Source organism: Salvelinus fontinalis, chromosome 18 (assembly GCF_029448725.1).
Source record: "Salvelinus fontinalis isolate EN_2023a chromosome 18, ASM2944872v1, whole genome shotgun sequence".
In the NCBI taxonomy this organism is placed as follows: Eukaryota; Metazoa; Chordata; class Actinopteri; order Salmoniformes; family Salmonidae; genus Salvelinus; species Salvelinus fontinalis.
In genome coordinates, this window is record NC_074682.1 from 52,681,391 (window position 1) to 52,704,055 (window position 22,665).

The 22,665-nt window shown below is 45.3% G+C and overlaps 1 protein-coding gene across 4 annotated transcripts in view; it reads left to right on the plus strand.

Moving 5' to 3' along the window:
* Positions 1–22,665, plus strand: part of asic1b (acid-sensing (proton-gated) ion channel 1b) — a 382,118-nt gene that overhangs the window by 334,499 nt on the left and 24,954 nt on the right. For all 4 annotated transcript variants that reach the window (XM_055869822.1, XM_055869823.1, XM_055869820.1 and 1 more), the window contains 3 exons: positions 6,076–6,226; positions 14,476–14,603; positions 19,676–19,826. In XM_055869822.1, coding sequence (XP_055725797.1) covers positions 6,076–6,226; positions 14,476–14,603; positions 19,676–19,826 — 430 coding nt within the window. The remainder of the gene's footprint in view (positions 1–6,075; positions 6,227–14,475; positions 14,604–19,675; positions 19,827–22,665) is intronic.

Here is a 22,665-nt window from a genome sequence, read left to right on the forward strand (position 1 = left end):
CACAGCACCCACCGCTTCAACTCGCCATCTCTCTGTTATCACAGCAACTCTGTGTATGCATGCAGGTACACACACACATGGACATACACACGGATACACACACACGGACACACACACATCCATGTGCACACACACTGTCTTATCAGTCTTGTCTTGATGGGTGATGTATATCTACAAGCTGGAGAGTAAGTGGCGATGGGTGGGGACTTTCTAATGTATGAGCTCCTCCTTCACCCTCTCACTCCTTAATACTCTCTCTCTCTCTATCATTCCTTCACTTCTTCACTCTCTCTCCTTCACCCTCTCACTCCTTCATACTCTCTCTCTCTCTCTCTCTCTCTCTCTCTATCATTCCTTCACTTCTTCACTCTCTCTCATTCACTCTCTCACTCCTTCATACTATCTATCTCACTCCTTAACTCTCTCTCATTCACCCTCTCACTCCTTCACTTTCTCTCATTCACCATCTCACTCCTTCACTCTCTCTCCTTCACTCTCTCTCTCCTTCACTCTCTCTCCATCACTCTCTCTCCTTCACTCTCTCCATCACTCTCGCTCTCCTTCACTTTCTATCTTTCACTCTTGCTCTTCTTCACTCTCTCCTTCACTCTCTCACTCCATCACTCTCTTACTTTTTCATTCTACCGCTCTGTCGTTCTCTCACTCTATTTTCTCTCTGGCTGATCTCTTAATTAAAACGATATAATTGCAGCTCTTCCTGATTCCTGACCAACCTCAGGCTATTCCACACGAACATTTCAGTGGCAGCAGGATATCTTTCTGTTCCATTTCAGCTGCAGACAGGGCATTAATGGCTGGTGAAAAGATGTCTGGTCTGGCTGATGAAAAGATACGCTTTTCATCTGTCTGGCTGGTTGGGCTATTCATTCAGTGGTGTGATGATGTTTGGGTTTTGCGATCCATTCAGTCGTGCAATGATGCATGGTAGAGGTAGGAAACACTGCCTCTGTAGTAGTGGAAGAATCCAACCTTTCCATTAATGTTCCACTGGTAGACAGCAGCTTCTCCCTGTAGAGTACAGAGGCTAGCGTGTACTAATAGCCGTTCAATGGTGTGATTATAATGGTAGAGGCAGAAAACACCATCGCTATTGTAGTTAGAGACAACTAAAAGCACTGACCTTTTCATGTGGGTGGTGTGGTTTGTCTTTGTGTGTTTTGTTCAACCACCCTTTGACCCGGTTGAGTAGGTCAATGTTTTCTTTGGGCGCGTGCATTCGAAATGGCACCCTACCACCTATATAATGCACTACTTTTAACCAGAGCCCTATGCGGGCCCTGTTGACAAGTAGTGCACTATATAGGGAGCAGGGTACAATTTGTACACCCTTGTTCCCCTTCCTACTGAGCCATAATGATCATGAATGTCATTATATTGCAGCTAGGAAACACTATGGAATGAAAGGAGTGTCAGATCTTGTTTTTAGTGATGATTGTCTGCTCTGGAGTTACACCTCACCCGGTCTGGAGTCAGTCCCTTCCCACCACCAGGTCTGGAGTCAGTCCCTTCCCACCACCAGGTCTGGAGTCAGTCCCTTCCCACCACCAGGTCTGGAGTCAGTCCCTTCCCACCACCAGGTCTGGAGTCACACCTCACCACCAGGTCTGGAGTCACACCTCACCATCAGGTCTGGAGTCACACCTCACCCAGGTCTGGAGTCAGTCCCTTCCCACCACCAGGTCTGGAGTCAGTCCCTTCCCACCACCAGGTCTGGAGTCAGTCCCTTCCCACCACCAGGTCTGGAGTCATTCCCTTCCCACCACCAGGTCTGGAGTCACACCTCACCACCAGGTCTAGAGTCAGTCCCTTCTCACCACCAGGTCTGGAGTCACACCTCACCACCAGGTCTGGAGTCAGTCCCTTCCCACAACCAGGTCTGGAGTCAGTCCCTTCTCTTCACCAGGTCTGGAGTCAGTCCCTTCCCACCACCAGGTCTGGAGTCAGTCCCTTCCCACCACCCGGTCTGGAGTCAGTCCCTTCCCACCACCAGGTCTGGAGTCAGTCCCTTCCCACCACCAGGTCTGGAGTCAGTCCCTTCTCTTCACCAGGTCTGGAGTCAGTCCCTTCCCACCACCAGGTCTGGAGTCAGTCCCTTCTCTTCACCAGGTCTGGAGTCAGTCCCTTCCCACCACCAGGTCTGGAGTCAGTCCCTTCCCACCACCCGGTCTGGAGTCAGTCCCTTCCCACCACCAGGTCTGGAGTCAGTCCCTTCCCACCACCAGGTCTGGAGTCAGTCCCTTCTCTTCACCAGGTCTGGAGTCAGTCCCTTCCCACCACCAGGTCTGGAGTCAGTCCCTTCCCACCACCCGGTCTGGAGTCAGTCCCTTCTCTTCACCAGGTCTGGAGTCAGTCCCTTCCCACCACCAGGTCTGGAGTCAGTCCCTTCCCACCACCCGGTCTGGAGTCAGTCCCTTCCCACCACCAGGTCTGGAGTCAGTCCTCACCACCCGGTCTGGAGTCAGTCCCTTCCCACCACCAGGTCTGGAGTCAGTCCTCACCACCCGGTCTGGAGTCAGTCCCTTCCCACCACCAGGTCTGGAGTCAGTCCTCACCACCCGGTCTGGAGTCAGTCCTCACCACCCGGTCTGGAGTCAGTCCCTTCCCACCACCAGGTCTGGAGTCAGTCCTCACCACCCGGTCTGGAGTCAGTCCCTTCCCACCACCAGGTCTGGAGTCAGTCCCTTCTCACCACCAGGTCTGGAGTCACCCCTCACCACCAGTTCTGGAGTCAGTCCCTTCTCACCACCAGGTCTGAAGTCAGTCCCTTCTCACCACCATGTCTGGAGTCAGTCCCTTCCCACCACCAGGTCTGGAGTCAGTCCCTTCCCACCACCAGGTCTGGAGTCAGTCCCTTCCCACCACCAGGTCTGGAGTCAGTCCCTTCCCACCACCAGGTCTGAAGTCACTCCCTTCCCACCACCAGGTCTGGAGTCAGTCCCTTCCCACCACCAGGTCTGGAGTCAGTCCCTTCCCACCACCAGGTCTGGAGTCACTCCCTTCCCACCACCAGGTCTGGAGTCAGTCCCTTCCCACCACCAGGTCTGGAGTCAGTCCCTTCCCACCACCAGGTCTGGAGTCACTCCCTTCCCACCACCAGGTCTGGAGTCAGTCCCTTCCCGCCACCAGGTCTGGAGTCACACCTCACCACCAGGTCTGGAGTCAGTCCCTTCCCACCACCAGGTCTGGAGTCACTCCCTTCCCACCACCAGGTCTGGAGTCAGTCCCTTCCCACCACCAGGTCTGGAGTCACACCTCACCACCAGGTCTGGAGTCACACCTCACCACCAGGTCTGGAGTCAGTCCCTTCTCACCACCAGGTCTGGAGTCACACCTCACCACCAGGTCTGGAGTCAGTCCCTTCCCACCACCAGGTCTGGAGTCAGTCCCTTCCCACCACCAGGTCTGGAGTCAGTCCCTTCTCAACACCAGGTCTGGAGTCACACCTCACCACCAGATCTGGAGTCAGTCCTCACCACCAGGTCTGGAGTCAGTCCCTTCCCACCACCAGGGCTGGAGTCACACCTCACCACCAGGTCTGGAGTCAGTCCCTTCCCACCACCAGATCTGGAGTCACACCTCACCACCAGGTCTGGAGTCACACCTCACCACCAGATCTGGAGTCAGTCCTCACCACCCGGTCTGGAGTCAGTCCCTTCCCACCACCAGGTCTGGAGTCAGTCCCTTCCCACCACCAGATCTGGAGTCACACCTCACCACCAGGTCTGGAGTCACACCTCACCACCAGGTCTGGAGTCACACCTCAACACCAGGTCTGGAGTCAGTCCCCTCCCACCACCAGGTCTGGAGTCAGTCCCTTCTCTTCACCAGGTCTGGAGTCAGTCCCTTCTCTTCACCAGGTCTGGAGTCACACCTCACCACCAGGTCTGGAGTCAGGCTCTTCCCACCACCAGGTCTGGAGTCACACCTCACCACCAGATCTGGAGTCACACCTCAACACCAGGTCTGGAGTCAGTCCCCTCCCACCACCAGTTCTGGAGTCACACCTCACCACCGGGTCTGGAGTCAGTCCCTTCCCACCACCAGGTCTGGAGTCACACCTCACCACCAGGACTGGAGTCAGTCCTCACCACCCGGTCTGGAGTCAGTCCCTTCCCACCACCAGGTCTGGAGTCACACCTCACCACCATGTCTGGAGTCACACCTCACTACCAGGTCTGGAGTCACACCTCACCACCAGGTCTGGAGTCAGTCCCTTCCCACCACCAGGTCTAGAGTCACACCTCACCACCAGGTCTGGAGTCAGTCCCTTCTCACCACCAGGTCTGAGGTCACACCTCACCACCAGGTCTGGAGTCAGTCCCTTCTCACCACCAGGTCTGGAGTCAGTCCCTTCTCTTCACCAGGTCTGGAGTCAGTCCCTTCTCTTCACCAGGCAGCTGCTGCTGCATTGAGTCCCTTCTCACTTTACTCTGTCAGCCAGCCCCAGTCACACTTCTGTCTTAAGGTCAAACCTCATATTACTATGGGTGACATATTGCAGGGGGCATTTCATTAAATGTTGATACGTGCGTCTCTTGAGGGGTGTCAGTGCCAATATCTTAGGCCGCAGTGCAAAGTCATTTTTTTCTTTGTCACGTGATAGTTCCGATTTTCAGAAAAGCAGGAAGGCTGCAGCAAAATCATTCATTTCTGCCACAAATACTTCCGTTGGCGGTTTATCAAAATAATCCGTTTTACATTGCCCTTCAAGTAATCAGTCCGTCCTTGAGTATCGTGTATCTTCTGGTCTTGATGTGTCCTTTATTTAAATACAGCTTTTTGAAATACCAACAGGCCCCTGTTGTCGACTCCACCAGGAATCAATACATGCAAAACAAGGATATTTATCTCAACCTTGTTATGCCACTATAAGATGCCATACATAAGAGACAACATTCTTTACATACGACAGATAAATAAATAGTCTTCGACCTTTAGCTACTTTGATGCTCTTAGCTTTCTGAGAGCCTTGGGATTTAGATTTAATTAACCCTTATTTTACCAGGTAAGTTGACTGAGAACACATTGTCATTTACAACAACGACCTGGGGAATAGTTACATGTCCCTAATGACACCATGCTCCTTATATAGGGTGTGCGTTTGTACTCTGGCCCTCCAGAACACACCCACGGTACTATGTAGGAATAGGGTACAATTCGGGGCGATCACTTAATCAGGTTCCTTGACCCGAGTTGGAGGAACATTCGATGTTGGAGCCTGAGCCTCCCTTTTCCATTTTCCTGATGTCTTGAATGTGATTGCACCTCCATTCGTTCACTACCCGTCATGTCTGAGGCAGCCTCCCCACCGGGTTGTGTCGTTTACACTCTTGCCCTCCCGTTGCGCCACAGTTTGCTTGGCCAACTTGTAACATTGTCCCACAATCAGCTTAGGACGCTACTACACAGGCAAACCTTCTCATGAAACATTGATTTCAACGTGTGTGCTCTTTTACAGTAACTAAAAGGCGTGTATGATACCACATCTAGAATGAGTCTCTCTGTGTGTCGGGATCAAAGAGTTTGAACAATAGTCTTAGCTATCGATTTGTAAAGAAATATTATTATTTTTTGCAACTGTAGGTAGCGTTAGCTAAAGCTAGTCGACTGTACCGGCGCCAAAACGATGGTATTTTTCATCTTATAGCTTGTTCTCCATCTTCTGTTTATATAGTGAGCCAACATGTTTTCAGAACGTTTATTTCCATGACTGATCAAATGTCTCTCTCTTGTCCCTCTGCGGCTGACATACGGTGAGAAATATGTTTGGAACATCAAATTGTAATCAAATTCCAGTATCAAATCGCAATACATATAGAATCGTGAGAATTGCAATACATATCGTATCGGTACCTAAGTAACGTGATAATATCGTATCGTGAGGTCCCTGGCAATGTCCAGCCCTGCTGTATAGGGAATAGGGTACCTCTTGTCTCTGGTCAAAAGTAGTGCCCTTTATTGGGAATTGGTTTCCAATTTGAGTCACAGACATTGCTTTTTTCTTCATTATATTGCTGCCACTCATTGACAGCCCTTTGTCTCTTGTTGTTTCAGATCTTTACACGTTATGGGAAGTGCTACACATTCAACTCGGGTCAAGATAACCGCCCGCTGCTGGTGACCATGAAGGGAGGGATGGGTAACGGACTGGAGCTGATGCTTGATATCCAACAAGACGAATACCTGCCCGTCTGGGGAGAAACAGGTGAGGAGGGAGGGGGGATGGAGGGAGGGGGGAATCATCCAATCCTCACAGATCTTCAGGATGCCATAAGGAGGAAGAGGGGCTACTATTCCATTTTGGAGTCAGGGAAGTATGTCGTCATTCCACAACAAACCTTGAACTAAAAAGTGATTTATTGAAGTTAAGTACTCAAGTATGTCAAACATGCCGTGTTTGTAAATGTGAAACCACTTCAAAAGAGTCAACTGAGAAACAAACATTAGCTAGTTGCAAAGGAAAGGAAGATAGACAGACAGACAAGAAAACTAGTCCATGTAGAATTGATTTCCAAACTCTCAGTTTCAAAATCAACTTAATGAATCTGTTTTAAAATAAAGTCAAGCGCTCAGAAAACGTTGATATTTCCAGAAGAAAGAATAATATCATTGAAGAGAGATCAGTAGCTTCCCAGTAAACATATGTTCCTCTTCACCAACTAGGAATCTCGCTCTGGAAATTCATACTCGACACAGTTGAACCACAGTTGCAGTGAAAACTGTACATTATCAACTCTTGTTGATCAAGACGGATTGGGGTCGATTTATCGAATGCTTCTTTACTGTCATCAAAAAGAAAGGAGGACCAAGGCACTCTTCATATAATTAATTAAAATGCCTTTATTAGTATGGCATGTTCAATAGAAACAAAGTTGTTTAAAAACCGACGTGTTTCGGCTGCATGGCCTTCGTCAGGGAGTACTGTCATTCAATTGTATCTCTTGTCAGGAATGCTTAGTTTCTCCATGAATCAAATGAAAGAATATGCCGGTATTGCGATGAAAATCAATACAGGGCTTCTCTCTGCCACTGTGTGTAGACATAGTGTCTGTGTGGAAAGACCAATACAGGGCTTCTCTCTGCCACTGTGTGTAGACATAGTGTCTGTGTGGAAAGACCAATACAGGGCTTCTCTCTGCCACTGTGTGTAGACATAGTGTCTGTGTGGAAAGACCAATACAGGGCTTCTCTCTGCCACTGTGTGTAGACATAGTGTCTGTGTGGAAAGACCAATACAGGGCTTCTCTCTGCCACTGTGTGTAGACATAGTGTCTGTGTGGAAAGACCAATACAGGACCAATACAGGGCTTCTCTCTGCCACTGTGTGTAGACATAGTGTCTGTGTGGAAAGACTAGGGTTGCACATTTTGGGGAATATCCAGAGGTGGAAACTTTTCGTGGGAATTAACGGGAATATATGGGAATTAACGGAAATATATGATAATTAATATTAATACCATTTAAATGTAGATGTTTTTTGCATTGGATATATTTACCATATCATTTGGAGACTGAAACATAATCTTTTTACCTTATCAAAAGTAGACATATTAAATCCTTCCAATAGAAATTTTAAAAAACGATTTAGTTACGAATTTAACTTGAATCAAATGACTTGACTCTTCACATTGAATGATCCCCTCTTTACATATTGAATGATCCCCAATGATCCATCGCATCTCCCAAAAACGTTTTCAACATACATCTGTAAAATGATAGTCTAGAAACTAAAGCTTTGGTTGTCTTCCTCTCAGGCTTCCATGTCTTCTCCGTGGACCTCCTCAATGTCCACCTCTTGAATATCAGACTCTGAGGCCTCATCTTCACTGTCACTTTCCAACCTTGTTGAGGATGGCTCGTTGTCAGGCTCAAAAAGCCTTAAATTTGCCCAGATGGCCACCAATTTTTCAACCCTTGTATTGGTCAGCCTGTTGCGAGCTTTGGTGTGTGTGTTCCCAAACAAGGACCAGATGCGTTCTGAGGCGGCTGATGTTGGTGGGATTTGGAGGATGATGGAGGCAACAGTGGAAAGAGCCTCAGATCCACAAAGTCCCTTCCACCAGGTGGCTGATGAGATATGTTGGCACGACTGCCATATTGCATCTCCATCCCAAAGCCCTTGCTTGGAGGTGTACTTCGCCAGACTGCCAAGAACCTTGCCCTCATCTAGGCCAAGGTGGCGAGACACGGTAGTGATGACACCATAGGCCTTGTTGATCTCTGCACCAGACAGGATACTCTTGCCAGCATACTTGGGGTCCAAAATGTACGCTGCGGCATGTATGGGCTTCAGTCAGAAGTCTTCACGCTTTTTAATGTATTTCAGAACTGCAGTTTCCTCTGCTTGGAACAACAGTGAAGTGGGCAGGGCAGTACGGATTTCTTCTCTTACATCTGCAAGCAGAGTCTGAAAATCAGACAGGATGACATTGTCTCCTTCAATCCGTGCAATGGCTACTGCTATAGGTTTCAGGAGTTTCAGGCTGCTTACCTCTTTCTCCCAAAATACATCATCCAGAAAGATCCTCTTGATGGAGCTGTCCATATCGCAGACTGTGATATGGCCATTTCTTGGAGAGACTCCTTCCCCTCCAGGAGACTGTCAAACATTATGACAACACCACCCCAATGGGTGTTGTTGGGCAGCTTCGATGTGGTGCTCTTATTCTTCTCACTTTGTTTGGTGAGGTAGATTGTTGCTTTAACTCGATGACCCTTCACATACCTAACAATTTCCTTCGCTCTCTTGTAGAGAGTATCCATTGTTTTCAGTGCCATGATGTCTTTGAGGAGCAGATTCAATGCATGAGCAGCACAGCCAATGGGTGTCATGTGTGGCTAGGACTCCTCCACTTTAGACCAAGCAGCCTTCATGTTTGCAGCATTGTCTGTCACTAGTGCAAATACCTTCTGTGGTCCAAGGTCATAGATGACTGCCTTCAGCTCATCTGCAATGTAGAGACCGGTGTGTCTGTTGTGCCTTGTGTCTGTGCTCTTGTAAAATACTGGTTGAGGGGTAGAGATGATGTAGTTTATTATTCCTTGCCCACGAACATTCGACCACCCATCATGATGAGATGATTGCAATACAGTCTGCTTTCTCTATGATTTGCTTGACCTCCACTTAAACTCTGTTGAAATCTGCATCCAGCAAATTAGCAGATAATCATGTCTGGTTGGAGGGGTGTATGCTGGGCAAAGAACATTCAGAAATCTCTTCCAATACACATTGCCTGTGAGCATCAGAGGTGAACTAGTTTCATACACAGCTCGAGCAAGACATTCATCAGCATTTCTCTGACTACGTTCCTCCAATGAGTCAAAAAAACTTCTGATTCCAGAAGGACCATGAGCTGTTGCTATCGATAAGGTGTCTGATTCATCATTTTCACCTCGAATAGAAGTAGAGGGTCTTTTGTCAGAGGTTGCTTGTTATGAGCGCTGAGGAACTTTATGCACTTGGCCAGATGATTCTGCATCTTTGTTGCATTCGTCACATAATATGATTTGGCACAGTATTTGCAAATGTACACAGATTTACCTTCCACAATAGCTGCAGTGAAATGTCTCCACACATCAGATAGTGCCTGTAGCATTTTCCTGTAAAGATGAGAAAAAAAATAGTAAAAAAATCAAATGCATTTTTATGTACAGATAAATAGTTAAGCAGTTAGATTAAACAACTCCTTTGTAAGATACACGTTTTAAAATTAAACATGTATAGAAACAGGTGAATTAACACTCCGCAGTTAGCATGCTCAAGCAAGCTAAAACCCACATGGTAGCAAAAACTAACTAGCAGAAATTGTTAACAAGTTAGAAATTATTTAAATGCACTTTGCTGTAGGCTACTATTCACTAGTTAACAAAAATTATATTCACCCCACCCAGTATTGTAATAAAACCTTACCAGAAAGCATGTAGACCTTGGCTCAGACAGTGTAGTAGTGTGGGCTCAATAGCATCTCATTAGTGTGCAAGATCTTGAGAATCAGCTGTACATGTGATGGAAGAATGCACTGTGCATGCGGAGGGTTGCAATTCTATTGAATTGGGGATAGTTTAACCAAAATATGCCACAAGACCTGGAATTTCCTTATGTGTATCCCACAAAAATGTTCACAGTTATAAGCTAACTTTTTGGATGAATTTAAGCAGAATTCCCCAAATTCCAGGGTTTAACTTCCCATGGAAAACTTTCCGGAAACGTTCCGGAAATTTACTGGAAAGTTTCCGACCCTTTGCAACCCTAGGAAATACCAATGCAGGGCTTCTCTCTGCCACAGTATGTTGACCTTTCACTCTTCCTCAAAGGGACAATCCACGATCTGGGAATCTGTTCAGTAGTCATTTCAATGTTTGATATTTACCCAGCTATATATCAAAATAAGTGGCGGGGATGAAAAACAAATCTCATATTGTAGCTTTAAGTCAAAGGCTTCAAACGTTTCCGGAGTGAATATGTGTAATTGAACACATGCATACAGTAGCGATTTGCATTTCTTCGTCAATTCTTCATTCGTATTCCAATATTTAGGCCAAATATCCTATTTTTAACAATGCAGATAGCAGATAGCAGTGAAAGGAGGAACCTAGGTTCTGAGGTGCCCTGCTCAAGGCCCTGGTGTGTTCCCTTGGCAATTACACAAATGTCTCCGTTTCCCTTCTCAAGAAGAGCAGTGACTTACTGGTAATATATATATGATGATCTCTTCTTTTATTAGAATTGCTTTTTTTTACCCCCTTGTCTCCCCAATTCTGTGGTATCCAATTGGTAGTTAGTCTTGTCCCATTGCTGCAACTCCCGTACGGACTCGGGAGAGGCGAAGGTCAAGAGCCATGCGTCCTCCGAAACACAACCCAACCAAGCTGCACTGCTTCTTGGCACAATCCCCGCTTATCCCGGAAGCCAGCCACCAATGTGTCGGAGGAAGCACCATACACCTGGTGACCATGCCCCTGGCCCGCCACAGGAGTCGCTAGAGTGTCATGGGACCAGGATATCCCTGCCGGCCCAACACACCCGAAACAATTGTCAAGTAAAATATATATGTCAGTGGTTCTGCAATAAGTCGGGCAGAAAGCTGTAGTAAGAAGGGATCAAGTGAATCAGCCCCTATGGATTTATGATATGTAGCAAAGCACTTAGTCCATCATAAATATCTAATGGTTGAAATGAAAATAAAGTCTATGACTCTATTAGTGCTCACGAGTGTCGCAGTGGTCTAAGACACTGCATCTCAATCCTAATGGTGTCACTACAGACACCCCTGGTTCGAATCCAGGCTGTATCACAACCAGCTGTGATTGGGAGTCCCATAGGGTGTTGTCTGGGTCATTGTAAATAAGAATTTGTTCTTAACTGACCAGCCTAGTTAAATACATTAAACAAGCTGCTCGCTGTGCCACTAGAGATCCTGGTTTGAGTCCAGGCTCTGTCGCAGCCAACCGCGAATGGGAGACCCTTTGGCCCAGCGTCATCCCGTTTAGGGGCGGTTTGGTCGGCAGGGATGTTCTTGGCTCATCACGCGCTAGTGACTCCTGTGGCGGGCCGGGCGCAGTGCACGCTGACAAGGTCGCCAGGTGTACGGTGTTTTCTCTGACACATTGGCTTCCAGGTTAAGCAGTGCGGCTTGGTTGGGTTATGTTTCAGACGCACGGCGTGCAACCTTCGCCTCTCCCAAGTCCTTACAGGAGTTGCAGAGATGAGACTGTAACTACCAATTGGATACCACGAAAAAGGGGTTAGAAAATACAAAATACAATCTGTTCTTAGATATTAGTATAGTTAGATATTGGATAGTTAGATATTAGTATAGTTAGATATTGGATAGTTAGATATTAGTGTAGTTTGATAGTTAGATATTGGAGTCACTAGTGCGCGATGGGCCAAGAACATCCCTGCCAGCCCTAGCTGGATAGTTAGATATTGGAGTCACTAGTGCGCGATGGGCCAAGAACATCCCTGCCGGCCCTAGCTGGATAGTTAGATATTAATGTAGTTAGATAGTTAGATATTGGATAGTTAGATTTCAGTGTAGTTAGATAACAGGTCAGACAAGAGCATATAAGGAGGTTGACGGAGGGCAGTAAAGTCCCACTACAGTCAAATACCAGTACCAGATCGGCCACTATGCTTGTTGTAAATGATATTGCAAATGCCTTAGACGATAGAAAGCACTGTGCTGCGTTGTTTGTAGATTTGTCAAAAGCTTTTGACACTGTAGACCATGCTATCCTTTTGAGTAAGCTGTCATCTATAGGACTGGGCACTGATGCCTGCCGATGGTTTTATGACTATCTTAAAGAAAGAACTCAAGCCGTCATGGTCGATGGGGTCAAGTCTGACCCCTTACAGTTACTTAAAGGGGTCCCTCAGGGTTCAATAATTGGCCCACTATTGTTCTCACTTTATATAAACAACATTGGTGATGATGTCAGATATTGTAAATTCCATTTATATGCAGATGACACAGTGATGTACTCTATTGCTCCAACAGCGGACCAAGCTTTAATGCAGTTGGAGTCTGATTTTAGGACACTACAGGGGTCTCTTTTACAGCTTAAACTTGTTTTAAACGCTAAGAAAACAAATGTCATGTTTTTTTCTAGGTCTAAACTCTCAGTTAGAAACACGTTTGTAATCACTAGCTTGGATGGTACTCAAATCAATAAGGTCTCTGAATATAAATACTTAGGGGTATGGTTAGATGATAGGCTTTCTTTTAAAAAACATGTTACTGAATTGGGAAAAAAGCTCAAATTCAAGATAGGATTCCTTTACAGAAACAGGGCTTGTCTGTCCTCTGTAAATAGGAAAAAATTGTGCAGGCTACTTTTATGTCCGTTTTAGATTATGGTGATATTATCTATATGCATGCATCGGCAAACACATTAAAACCACTGGATGCTATTTACCATTGTGCATTCAGGTTTATCACGGGTGATAGTTACAGAACTCATCACTGTATCCTATATCAACATGTGGGTTGGGTCTCTCTATCTGTGAGGCGAGAGCAACATGCTCTCTTGTTTATTTATAAAGCACTTCTTTTAAAACTACCTCCATATATATCATCATTAATTTCCACAAGATGTACTAATTTTAATACCAGATCACAGATGTGGATTACATTAGAGACTCCTGTGGTCTCCACAGAGTTGGGTAGGACTGCCTTCAGTTCCTTTCCACCTTATTTATGGAACAAACTGCAGATCCAACTTAAGTTAGACACTCTGGTGTCCCTTGCCCATTTTAAAATGCTTATGGAGGATCAATATGATGTTGTCTGTGATTGTTTCTGTTGAATTGTGTATGTTTTGAAATGTTCTTGTCTGTATGTCTAAAACTGTACATGTCAACATGTTTACACAGGGCACAGCCGTAAAAGAGATCCAGGTCTCAGTCTGTTTTCCCTGTTAAAATAAAGATTTAAAAAAAAAAAAAAAAAAAAAATGGACAATATTTCTAAGGCCCACATACAGTATAAGTCTAGACATTCAAATTGCTTAGGGACAGAGGTGGCAATGGATACAGAAACATTTAAGTTGCTTTTTATGTATATGGTGACACCCCCTCTTCTGCCAACTCTATCAGATCTAAAAACAGTATAACCAGTTGGATGGGGGTAGGGGATGAATAAGGGGTTTGGGGCTATGGCATGGATAGGGTTAGAGGATGAATAGGGGATGGGGTTAAGGGATGGATAGGGGATGGAGTTATGGGATGGATAGGGGATGGGGTTAAGGGATGGATAGGGGATGGGGTTAAGGGATGGATAGGGGATGGGGTTAGGGGATGGATAGGGGATGGGGTTAAGGGATGGATAGAAGATGGGTTTAGGGGATGGATAGGGGATGGAGTTATGGGATGGATAGGGGATGGGGTTAAGGGATGGATAGGGGATGGAGTTATGGGATGGATAGGGGATGGGGTTAGGGGTTGGATAGAAGATGGGTTTAGGGGATGGGTGAGGTATGGGATAGGATAGGGTGTAGGCTACTCCATTGCAGTAGGAACATCAATTATATAAATCATTGTGACATTCATCTGTTCTTCCGATTCCTAATTGTGATAAGATTTTCTGGGTTTTTTTCAGACTGAGTAATACCTGTCGGTTCATTGTTTCAGACTGAGTAATACCTGTCGGTTCATTGTTTCAGACTGAGTAATACCTGGCGGTTCATTGTTTCAGACTGAGTAATACCTGGCGGTTCATTGTTTCAGACTGAGTAATACCTGGCGGTTCATTGTTTCAGACTGAGTAATACCTGGCGGTTCATTGTTTCAGACTGAGTAATACCTGGCGGTTCATTGTTTCAGACTAAGTAATACCTGGCGGTTCATTGTTTCAGACTGAGTAATACCTGGCGGTTCATTATTTCAGACTGAGTAATACCTGGCGGTTCATTGTTTCAGATGCATGTTTCTTGTCTTTCCCTTCCTCTCTCCAGATGAGACGTCATTTGAGGCAGGCATCAAGGTCCAGATCCACACCCAGGACGAGCCACCCTTCATTGACCAGCTGGGTTTCGGAGTGGCCCCGGGCTTCCAGACCTTCGTATCCTGTCAGGAACAACGGGTAGGGTGTCACTCAATCAATTCATCAATCAATTAAGACAGCCATTAGTGGCTCTTACCTATGTGGGCTTGCTCCAGGGAAGGAGGTCACAACATTGGTCAAAACAAATAATGATTGTCTCGGTTATTGTTGTTGTTATTGTTGTTGTCGATAAGTGGTAGGTTGTTTTGTTGTTTATGATTCCCGATGATGTCATCCTACTACCTTTAAAGAGGCTGAAATATGTAAGTGTGTTTTCAGCTACTCAACCAGCATGTACCATTTCATTATATTTATTTCTGAAGGCCATGTTCTTGTTGAAAGCAGGACGAGGTAATTCTGAAACCTAGTCAGTCAGTTTCACCTTAAACAGACTCTGACCTCTCCACTGTCATTTCTTTTTCCTGTTACATTACGGGAATCTCATCAGTGGCTTGGTGGGAATCCACACTTTTTCAATCAGTGCTCCCATGCCCTCTTTGTCTCTCTGGGAGAGAAGAGAACTCACCTCTGAATAATTCCATATGATATATACCCATCAGGGGTTGGAACCTTAATTATTATTATCTTAATTGTTTTATTCTGAACTGAAACACTTTTTTTTCGTACCGTTCCGAGCGAAAAGAAGGAAGCCTATACAGAATACAAATATTCCAAAACATGCATCCTGTTTGCAATAAGGCACTAAAGTAAAATATTGTCAAAGAAATGTACTTTATGTCCTGAATACAACATGTAATGTTTGGGGAAAATCCAACACAGCACATCACTGAGTACCACTTTTCATATTTTCAAGCGTGGTGGTAGCTGCATCATGTTATGGGTATGCTAGTCCTTGGCAAGGACTATGACTTTTTAGTATAAAAAGAAGTGGAATAGAGCTAAGCACAGGCAAAATCCTAGAGTAAAACCTGGTTCAGTCTGCTTTCCAACAAGCACTGGGAGACAAATTCACCTTTCAGAAGGACAATAGACTAAAACACATGGCCACATCTATATTTAGTAGCCTAGTTACAGTTTTGACTTAAATAGGCTTGAAAATCTCCGGCAAGACTTGAAATTGGCTGTCTAGCAATGATCAACAACCAATCAACCAATCGACTGACCGACCAACAAACCAAACGGCCAACCAGAGCTTGAAGAGTAGTAATAATAATACAACAAGTGAACCTATTGTCCAATCCAGGTGTGCAAAGCTCTTAGAGACGTACCCAGAAAGACTCACAACAAAAATTCTAGCTAAATGCTTGGTGCATAGAATTTAAAAGGTTTTGCCAGATATTATTCATCCTAATCAGACAGTTTTTTTACATGGACGATACATATGCGTGAATGCGCAGATACGTATGATGAAAGGAGCATAGGAGAAGAATTTGTTCATATTATCAATCCTGCCACGGTCACTTATGTCTTGGTGTGTGTATCCGGTGAATGTCTGTGTGTGCCCAGAGAGAGAGAGAGAGAGAGAGAGACAGACAGACAGACAGACAGACAGACAGACAGACAGACAGACAGAGAGACAGACAGACAGACAGACAGACAGACAGACAGACAGACAGAGAGACAGAGAGACAGAGAGACAGAGAGACAGAGAGAGAGACAGAGAGACAGAGAGAGAGGTAGGCATCCCGGTCTGCAGCCACAACACCATCAGCATACATAATCCCACCGCAGACTGATTAGACCTGTACTGAACACACACCAAAACACACACTGACATCGACACACACACACACAAAAACACACACTAACACTGCCAGCATTAGAGAGAGGTTCTGTCCCAGCTTTCATTAATCTAATGCAATACAGTCACATTCAACCCTTTCGTTCCAAAGCTCTCCATTAGTGTGAAACTGTTTTGGTGCAAATATATAAATGAAAGGTCCGATGCAGTCGTTTTTATCCCAATATCAAACCATTTCTAGGTAACAATATACGCGGCCGTGACCTTACTGTGATTTCTTTCAATTACATTGTCAAAATAGAAACAAAAATAGCTTCTAAGCAAAGAGCAATTTCTCAAGGAAGAATTTTGCTAGGACTGTCTGAGTGGTCAGAGTGGGGAGGGGCAACCTGAAAACGATATGTTATTGGCAGAGGTTTGGAACTCACTTTCTTATTGGTCTATTTACTGCCTGCTGATGTCAGGCCAAAACTCCAACCCACCAAAACAGGCAGACATTTCAGGCGTTCTTTTTAAACAGATCTTACACTAAATGGGCATCATCATCAATTTCACAGTGTTATTCCAAACTCATAGTGTGGAAATATATGTATATAGTGGATTTGTAAAGGATTCAGACCCCTTGACTTTCTCTACATTTTGTTACAGTCTTATTCTAAAATGTATTCAATTATTTCAAATCTACACACAATACCTCATAATGACAAAGCGAAAGTGAAAACAAGTTTTTCGACATTTTTGCAAATGTATAAAAAATTTAAAATAAAAATAAATATTCAGACTCTTTGCTATGAGACTCGAAATTGAGCTCAGGTGCATCCTGTTTCCATTTATCATCTTTGAGATGTTTCTACAACTTGATCATAGTCCATTTGTCATAAGTTCAATTGATTGGACATGATTTGAAAAGGCATTAACACCTGTCTATATAAGGTCCCACAGTTGACGGTGCATGACAGAGAAAAAACCCAGCCATGAGGTCGAAGGAATTGTCTGTAGAGCTCTGAGACAGGATGGTGAACTGAGGCACAGATCTGGAGAATGGTACCAAAACATTTCTGCAGCATTGAAGGTCCCCAAGAACACAGTGGCCTCCATCATTCTTAAATGGAAGAAGTTTGGAACCACCAAGACTCTTCCTAGAGCTGGCCGCCTGGCCAAACTGAGCATTTGGGGGAGAAGGGCCTTGGTCAGGGAGGTGACCAAGAACCCCATGGTCACTCTAACAGAGCTCTAGAGTTCCTCTGTGGAGATGGGAGAACCTTCCAGAAGGACAACCATCTCTGCAGCACTCCACCAATCAGGCCTTTATGGTAGAGTTGCCAGACGGAAGCCATTCCTCAGTAAAAGGCACATGACAGCCTGCTTAGAGTTTGCCAAAAGGCACCTAATTGACTCTCAGACCATGAGAAACAAGATTCTCTGGTCTGATGAAACCTAGATTGAAGTCTTTGGCCTGGATGCCAAGTGTCACGTCTGGAGGAAACCTGGCACCCTCCCTACAGTGAAGCATGGTGGTGGCAACATCATGCTGTGGGGATGTTTTTCAGCGGCAAGGAATGGGAGACTAGTCAGGATCGATGGAAAGATTAACGGAGCAAAGTACAGAGAGATCCTTGATGAAAACCTGCTCCAGAGCGCTCAGACTGGGGCAAAGGTTCACCTTCCAACAGGACAACGACCCTAAGCACACAGCCAAGACAACGCAGAAGTGGCTTCGGGACAAGTCTCTGAATGTCCTTGAGTGGCCCAACCAGAGCCCGGACTTGAACCCGATCCAACGTCTCTGGAGAGACCTGAAAATAGCTGTGCAGCAACACTCCCCATCCAACCTGACAGAGCTTAAGAGGATCTGCAGAGAATCATGGGTGAAACTCCCCAAATACAGGCGTGCCAAGCTTGTAGCGTCATACCCAAGAATAAAACATTCATAGTCACTTCAGCCTCAGAGAATTAGCCAGTAACTTTCAATTCGAGGAACTCGGGTTGAAAACTAAACAACACAGCTATTTGTTTCTCTTTCTACTGAGATGGCGGTTTCCGTTAAAAAACCTAAAGCCTTTCACAGACAGTTGCAAACACACAAAGACTCACAGAATCAAGCCTCCACAAATGCTTTCCAAAGGTACAATGAATGTGGGTGGCTTGTGTGACTGGCTGTGTAGTGAATAGGGACCACCAGGCATGGTGAAATCATTATTCAGACGGCTGGATCTTCAGACAGGTTTGAAACAGATGATGAGTTGGACAAACCCAGAGAAAACTAGTTTTGTATCCCAAATGGCACCCCATTCCCTACCACCTATGGGCCCTGGTCAAAAGTAGTACACTATATAGGGAATAGGGCCCTGGTCAAAGGTAGTGCACTATATAGGGAATAGGGTGCCATGTGGGACACTGTGTGTGGCTCAGCCCATTGGGACCAGCACTGTTTAATTTTAATCTATTTTATTCTGCCTTCGCACCACTATGAATCCTCCCATCTGAAACACCAAATAGAGAAATCATTATCGTTTTCTAATTCGATTTTGGGGAGGAGATGGGACAGACCGTGTGTGTGTGTGCGTGTGTGTGTGTGTGTGTGTGTGTGTGTGTGTGTGTGTGTGTGTGTGTGTGTGTGTGTGTGTGTGTGTGTGTGTGTGTGTGTGTGTGTGTGTGTGTGTGTGTGTGTGTGTGTGTGTGTGTGTGTGTGTGTGTGTGTGTGTGTGTGTGTGTGTGTGTGTGTGTGTGTGTGTGTGTGTGTGTGCTGCCTCGGCCTCGCTAACTCACACACAGCCAGTGTGTCTAACTCCAGCCCTGCAAGGAGAGATACAGGGTCGTGCAGGCTTTTGTTCAAGCCCAGCGCTAACCTGATTGAACTTATTGTGATTAGTAGAAAAGTAGAATGAGGGAATGTTAGTGATGGACTGTAACAAAAGCCTGCACTGCCACTACCCAGGACTTTAGGCCTAGAACAACAGAAAATGGTTTTTTTTTCTACAACATTGTTCCTCGAGTTCCCAGAGATGTCTGTCTCTCCTCTATAGCTAATGTTCCTTTCTCCCCATTGACTCAGACTTCTTCTGACCTCTCTCTCTCTCTCTCGCTCTCTCTCTCTCTCTCTCCCTCTCTCTCTCTCTCCCTCTCTCGCTCTCTCTCTCTCTCTCTCTCTCTCCCTCTCTCTCTCTCTCTCTCTCTCTCTCTCCCTCTCTCTCTCTCTCCCTCTCTCGCTCTCTCTCTCTCTCTCTCTCTCTCTCTCTCCCTCTCTCTCTCTCTCTCTCTCTCTCTCTCTCTCTCTCTCTCTCTCTCTCTCTCTCTCTCTCTCTCTCTCTCTCTCTCTCTCTCTCTCTCTCTCTCTCTCTCTCTCTCTCTCTCTTCTCTCTCTCTTCTCTCTCTCTTCTCTCTCTCTCTCTCTCTCTCTCTCCTGTAGCTGACGTACCTGCCTCCTCCGTGGGGCGACTGCAAGTCCACTCCCATGGACTCTGACTTCTTCAACTCCTACAGCCTGACGGCCTGCCGTATCGACTGTGAGACGCGCTACCTGGTGGAGAACTGTAACTGCCGCATGGTACACATGCCTGGTAGGAGCCTCTCTCTCTCAATTTCAACTTCAATGTAAGGGGTTTTATTGGCACGGGAAACATATTTTACATTGCCAAAGCAAGTGAAATAGATAAAAAATAGATGGTTAAAGTACAAAAGGGAAAATAAATAAACATAAATATGGGCTGTATTTACAATGCTGTTTGTTCTTCACTGGTTGCCCTTTTCTTGTCACAAATCTTGCTGCTGTGATGGCACACTTTGGTATTTCACCCAATAGATAAGGAAGTTTATCAAAATTAGGTTTGTTTTCTAATTTTTTATGGGTCTGTGTAATCTGAGGGAAATATGTGTCTCTAATACGATCATGCATTTGGCAGGAGGTTAGGAAGTGCAGCTCAGTTTCCACCTCATTTTTGTGGGCAGTGTGCGCACAGTCTGTCTTCACTTCTCTGCCTACGACAACCTTTCTCAATAGCAAGGCTCTGTGTCTGTACATAGTCAAAGCTTCTCTCTCTCATTTACACACAATACCTGTAGAATTACAACTGGCTCAGTGGAGTTTTCCAAAAATACTCAACATGGGGGGCGGGTTGCCATACACAAGGTTGCTGGTTCAAATCCTACCCCAAACACCAACTATAAACTTAACCAATCAAATGTCTTGCCTAAACTTAAATTGATTTCTGCCCTTGAGGCAAAGGCCCCTAGAAAAAGATAGAATGTAGGAACATTTCCCCATGCCAAGTGCTGAGTCAACCTCTCTGTTACTGACACTGTAGGGAACCGTGACTCAGTCATCTTCTCTGTTACTGACACTGTAGGGAACCGTGACTCAGTCATCTTCTCTGTTACTGACACTGTAGTGAACCGTGACTCAGTCATCCTCTCTGTTACTGACACTGTAGTGAACCGTGACTCAGTCATCCTCTCTGTTACTGACACTAGGGAACCGTGACTCAGTCATCTTCTCTGTTACTGACACTGTAGTGAACCGTGACTCAGTCATCCTCTCTGTTACTGACACTAGGGAACCGTGACTCAGTCATCCTCTCTGTTACTGACACTGTAGTGAACCGTGACTCAGTCATCCTCTCTGTTACTGACACTAGGGAACCGTGACTCAGTCATCTTCTCTGTTACTTGCACTGTAGTGAACCGTGACTCAGTCATCTTCTCTGTTACTGACACTGTAGGGAACCGTGACTCAGTCATCTTCTCTGTTACTGACACTGTAGGGAACCGTGACTCAGTCATCTTCTCTGTTACTGACACTGTAGGGAACCGTGACTCAGTCATCCTCTCTGTTACTGACACTGTAGTGAACCGTGACTCAGTCATCTTCTCTGTTACTGACACTGTAGGGAACCGTGACTCAGTCATCCTGTCTGTTACTGACACTGTAGGGAACCGTGACTCAGTCATCCTCTCTGTTACTGACACTGTAGGGAACCGTGACTCAGTCATCCTCTCTGTTACTGACACTGTAGTGAACCGTGACTCAGTCATCCTCTCTGTTACTGACACTGTAGTGAACCGTGACTCAGTCATCCTCTCTGTTACTGACACTGTAGGGAACCGTGACTCAGTCATCCTCTCTGTTACTGACACTGTAGGGAACCGTGACTCAGTCATCTTCTCTGTTACTGACACTGTAGGGAACCGTGACTCAGTCATCCTCTCTGTTACTGACACTGTAGGGAACCGTGACTCAGTCATCCTCTCTGTTACTGACACTGTAGTGAACCGTGACTCAGTCATCCTCTCTGTTACTGACACTGTAGGGAACCGTGACTCAGTCATCCTCTCTGTTACTGACACTGTAGGGAACCGTGACTCAGTCATCCTCTCTGTTACTGACACTGTAGAGAACCGTGACTCAGTCATCCTCTCTGTCACAGACACTATAGGGAACCGTGACTCAGTCATCCTCTCTGTCACAGACACTATAGGGAACCGTGACTCAGTCATCCTCTCTGTCACAGACACTATAGGGAACCGTGACTCAGTCATCCTCTCTGTCACAGACACTATAGGGAACCGTGACTGAGAGTCACAAACAAAACTGTTAAAAACATGTGTAGTCACACTGCTATGGTTCAGTAGATTTAGTTGACATTGCTGTAGTGGAGTTTTTATCTCTGTTTGTCTAATGTGATATATTGTGTATCTTAGAGAAAGGGGTGACTGGGTTGAATGTGAGAAAGATACAGAAAGACACAAAAGAAAAGCTTATATTTATTACCTTTATTATCTTTGTTCTATTTATTATCTTTGTTCTATTTCTTATATTTATTATCTTTATTATCTTTGTTCTATTTCTTATATTTCTTATCTTTATTATCTTTGTTATATTTATTATCTGTGATCTATTAAAGCAATAATGCCCGAGGGGGTATGGTAATATACCACGGCTAAGGGCAGTTCATAAGCACAATGCAACGCAGAGTGCCTGGATACAGCCCTTAGTCGTAGTTTATTTGACTATATAACACAATCCCCCGAGGTTACAAATGTAATTAGAACAGACAAAATAAATGTTTTGTCTGTGGTATATGGTCTGATATACCACGGCTTTCAGCCAATCAGCATTCAGGGCTTGAACCACCCAATTATAAAATGGGTAGTAGTGGACTACATTGGTTGAGCTGGATTTGTCAGAACAATTGCTCTGCCGATGTTTGTCACTCTAATCAGTGTCAAGACCAGATAAACAATATAATATCTGTTCTACTTATTTTGGGATTTAGATCTAAATGTCAAATCTATCTTTAATTATGATTCAGTCCTATAAAACCCATTGTTGTCAGCCTAGTCAGTGAAATCTAAATGTGGAATCTAGCCTTTATTCTAAACTGTTTCCATGACCAACAGCTG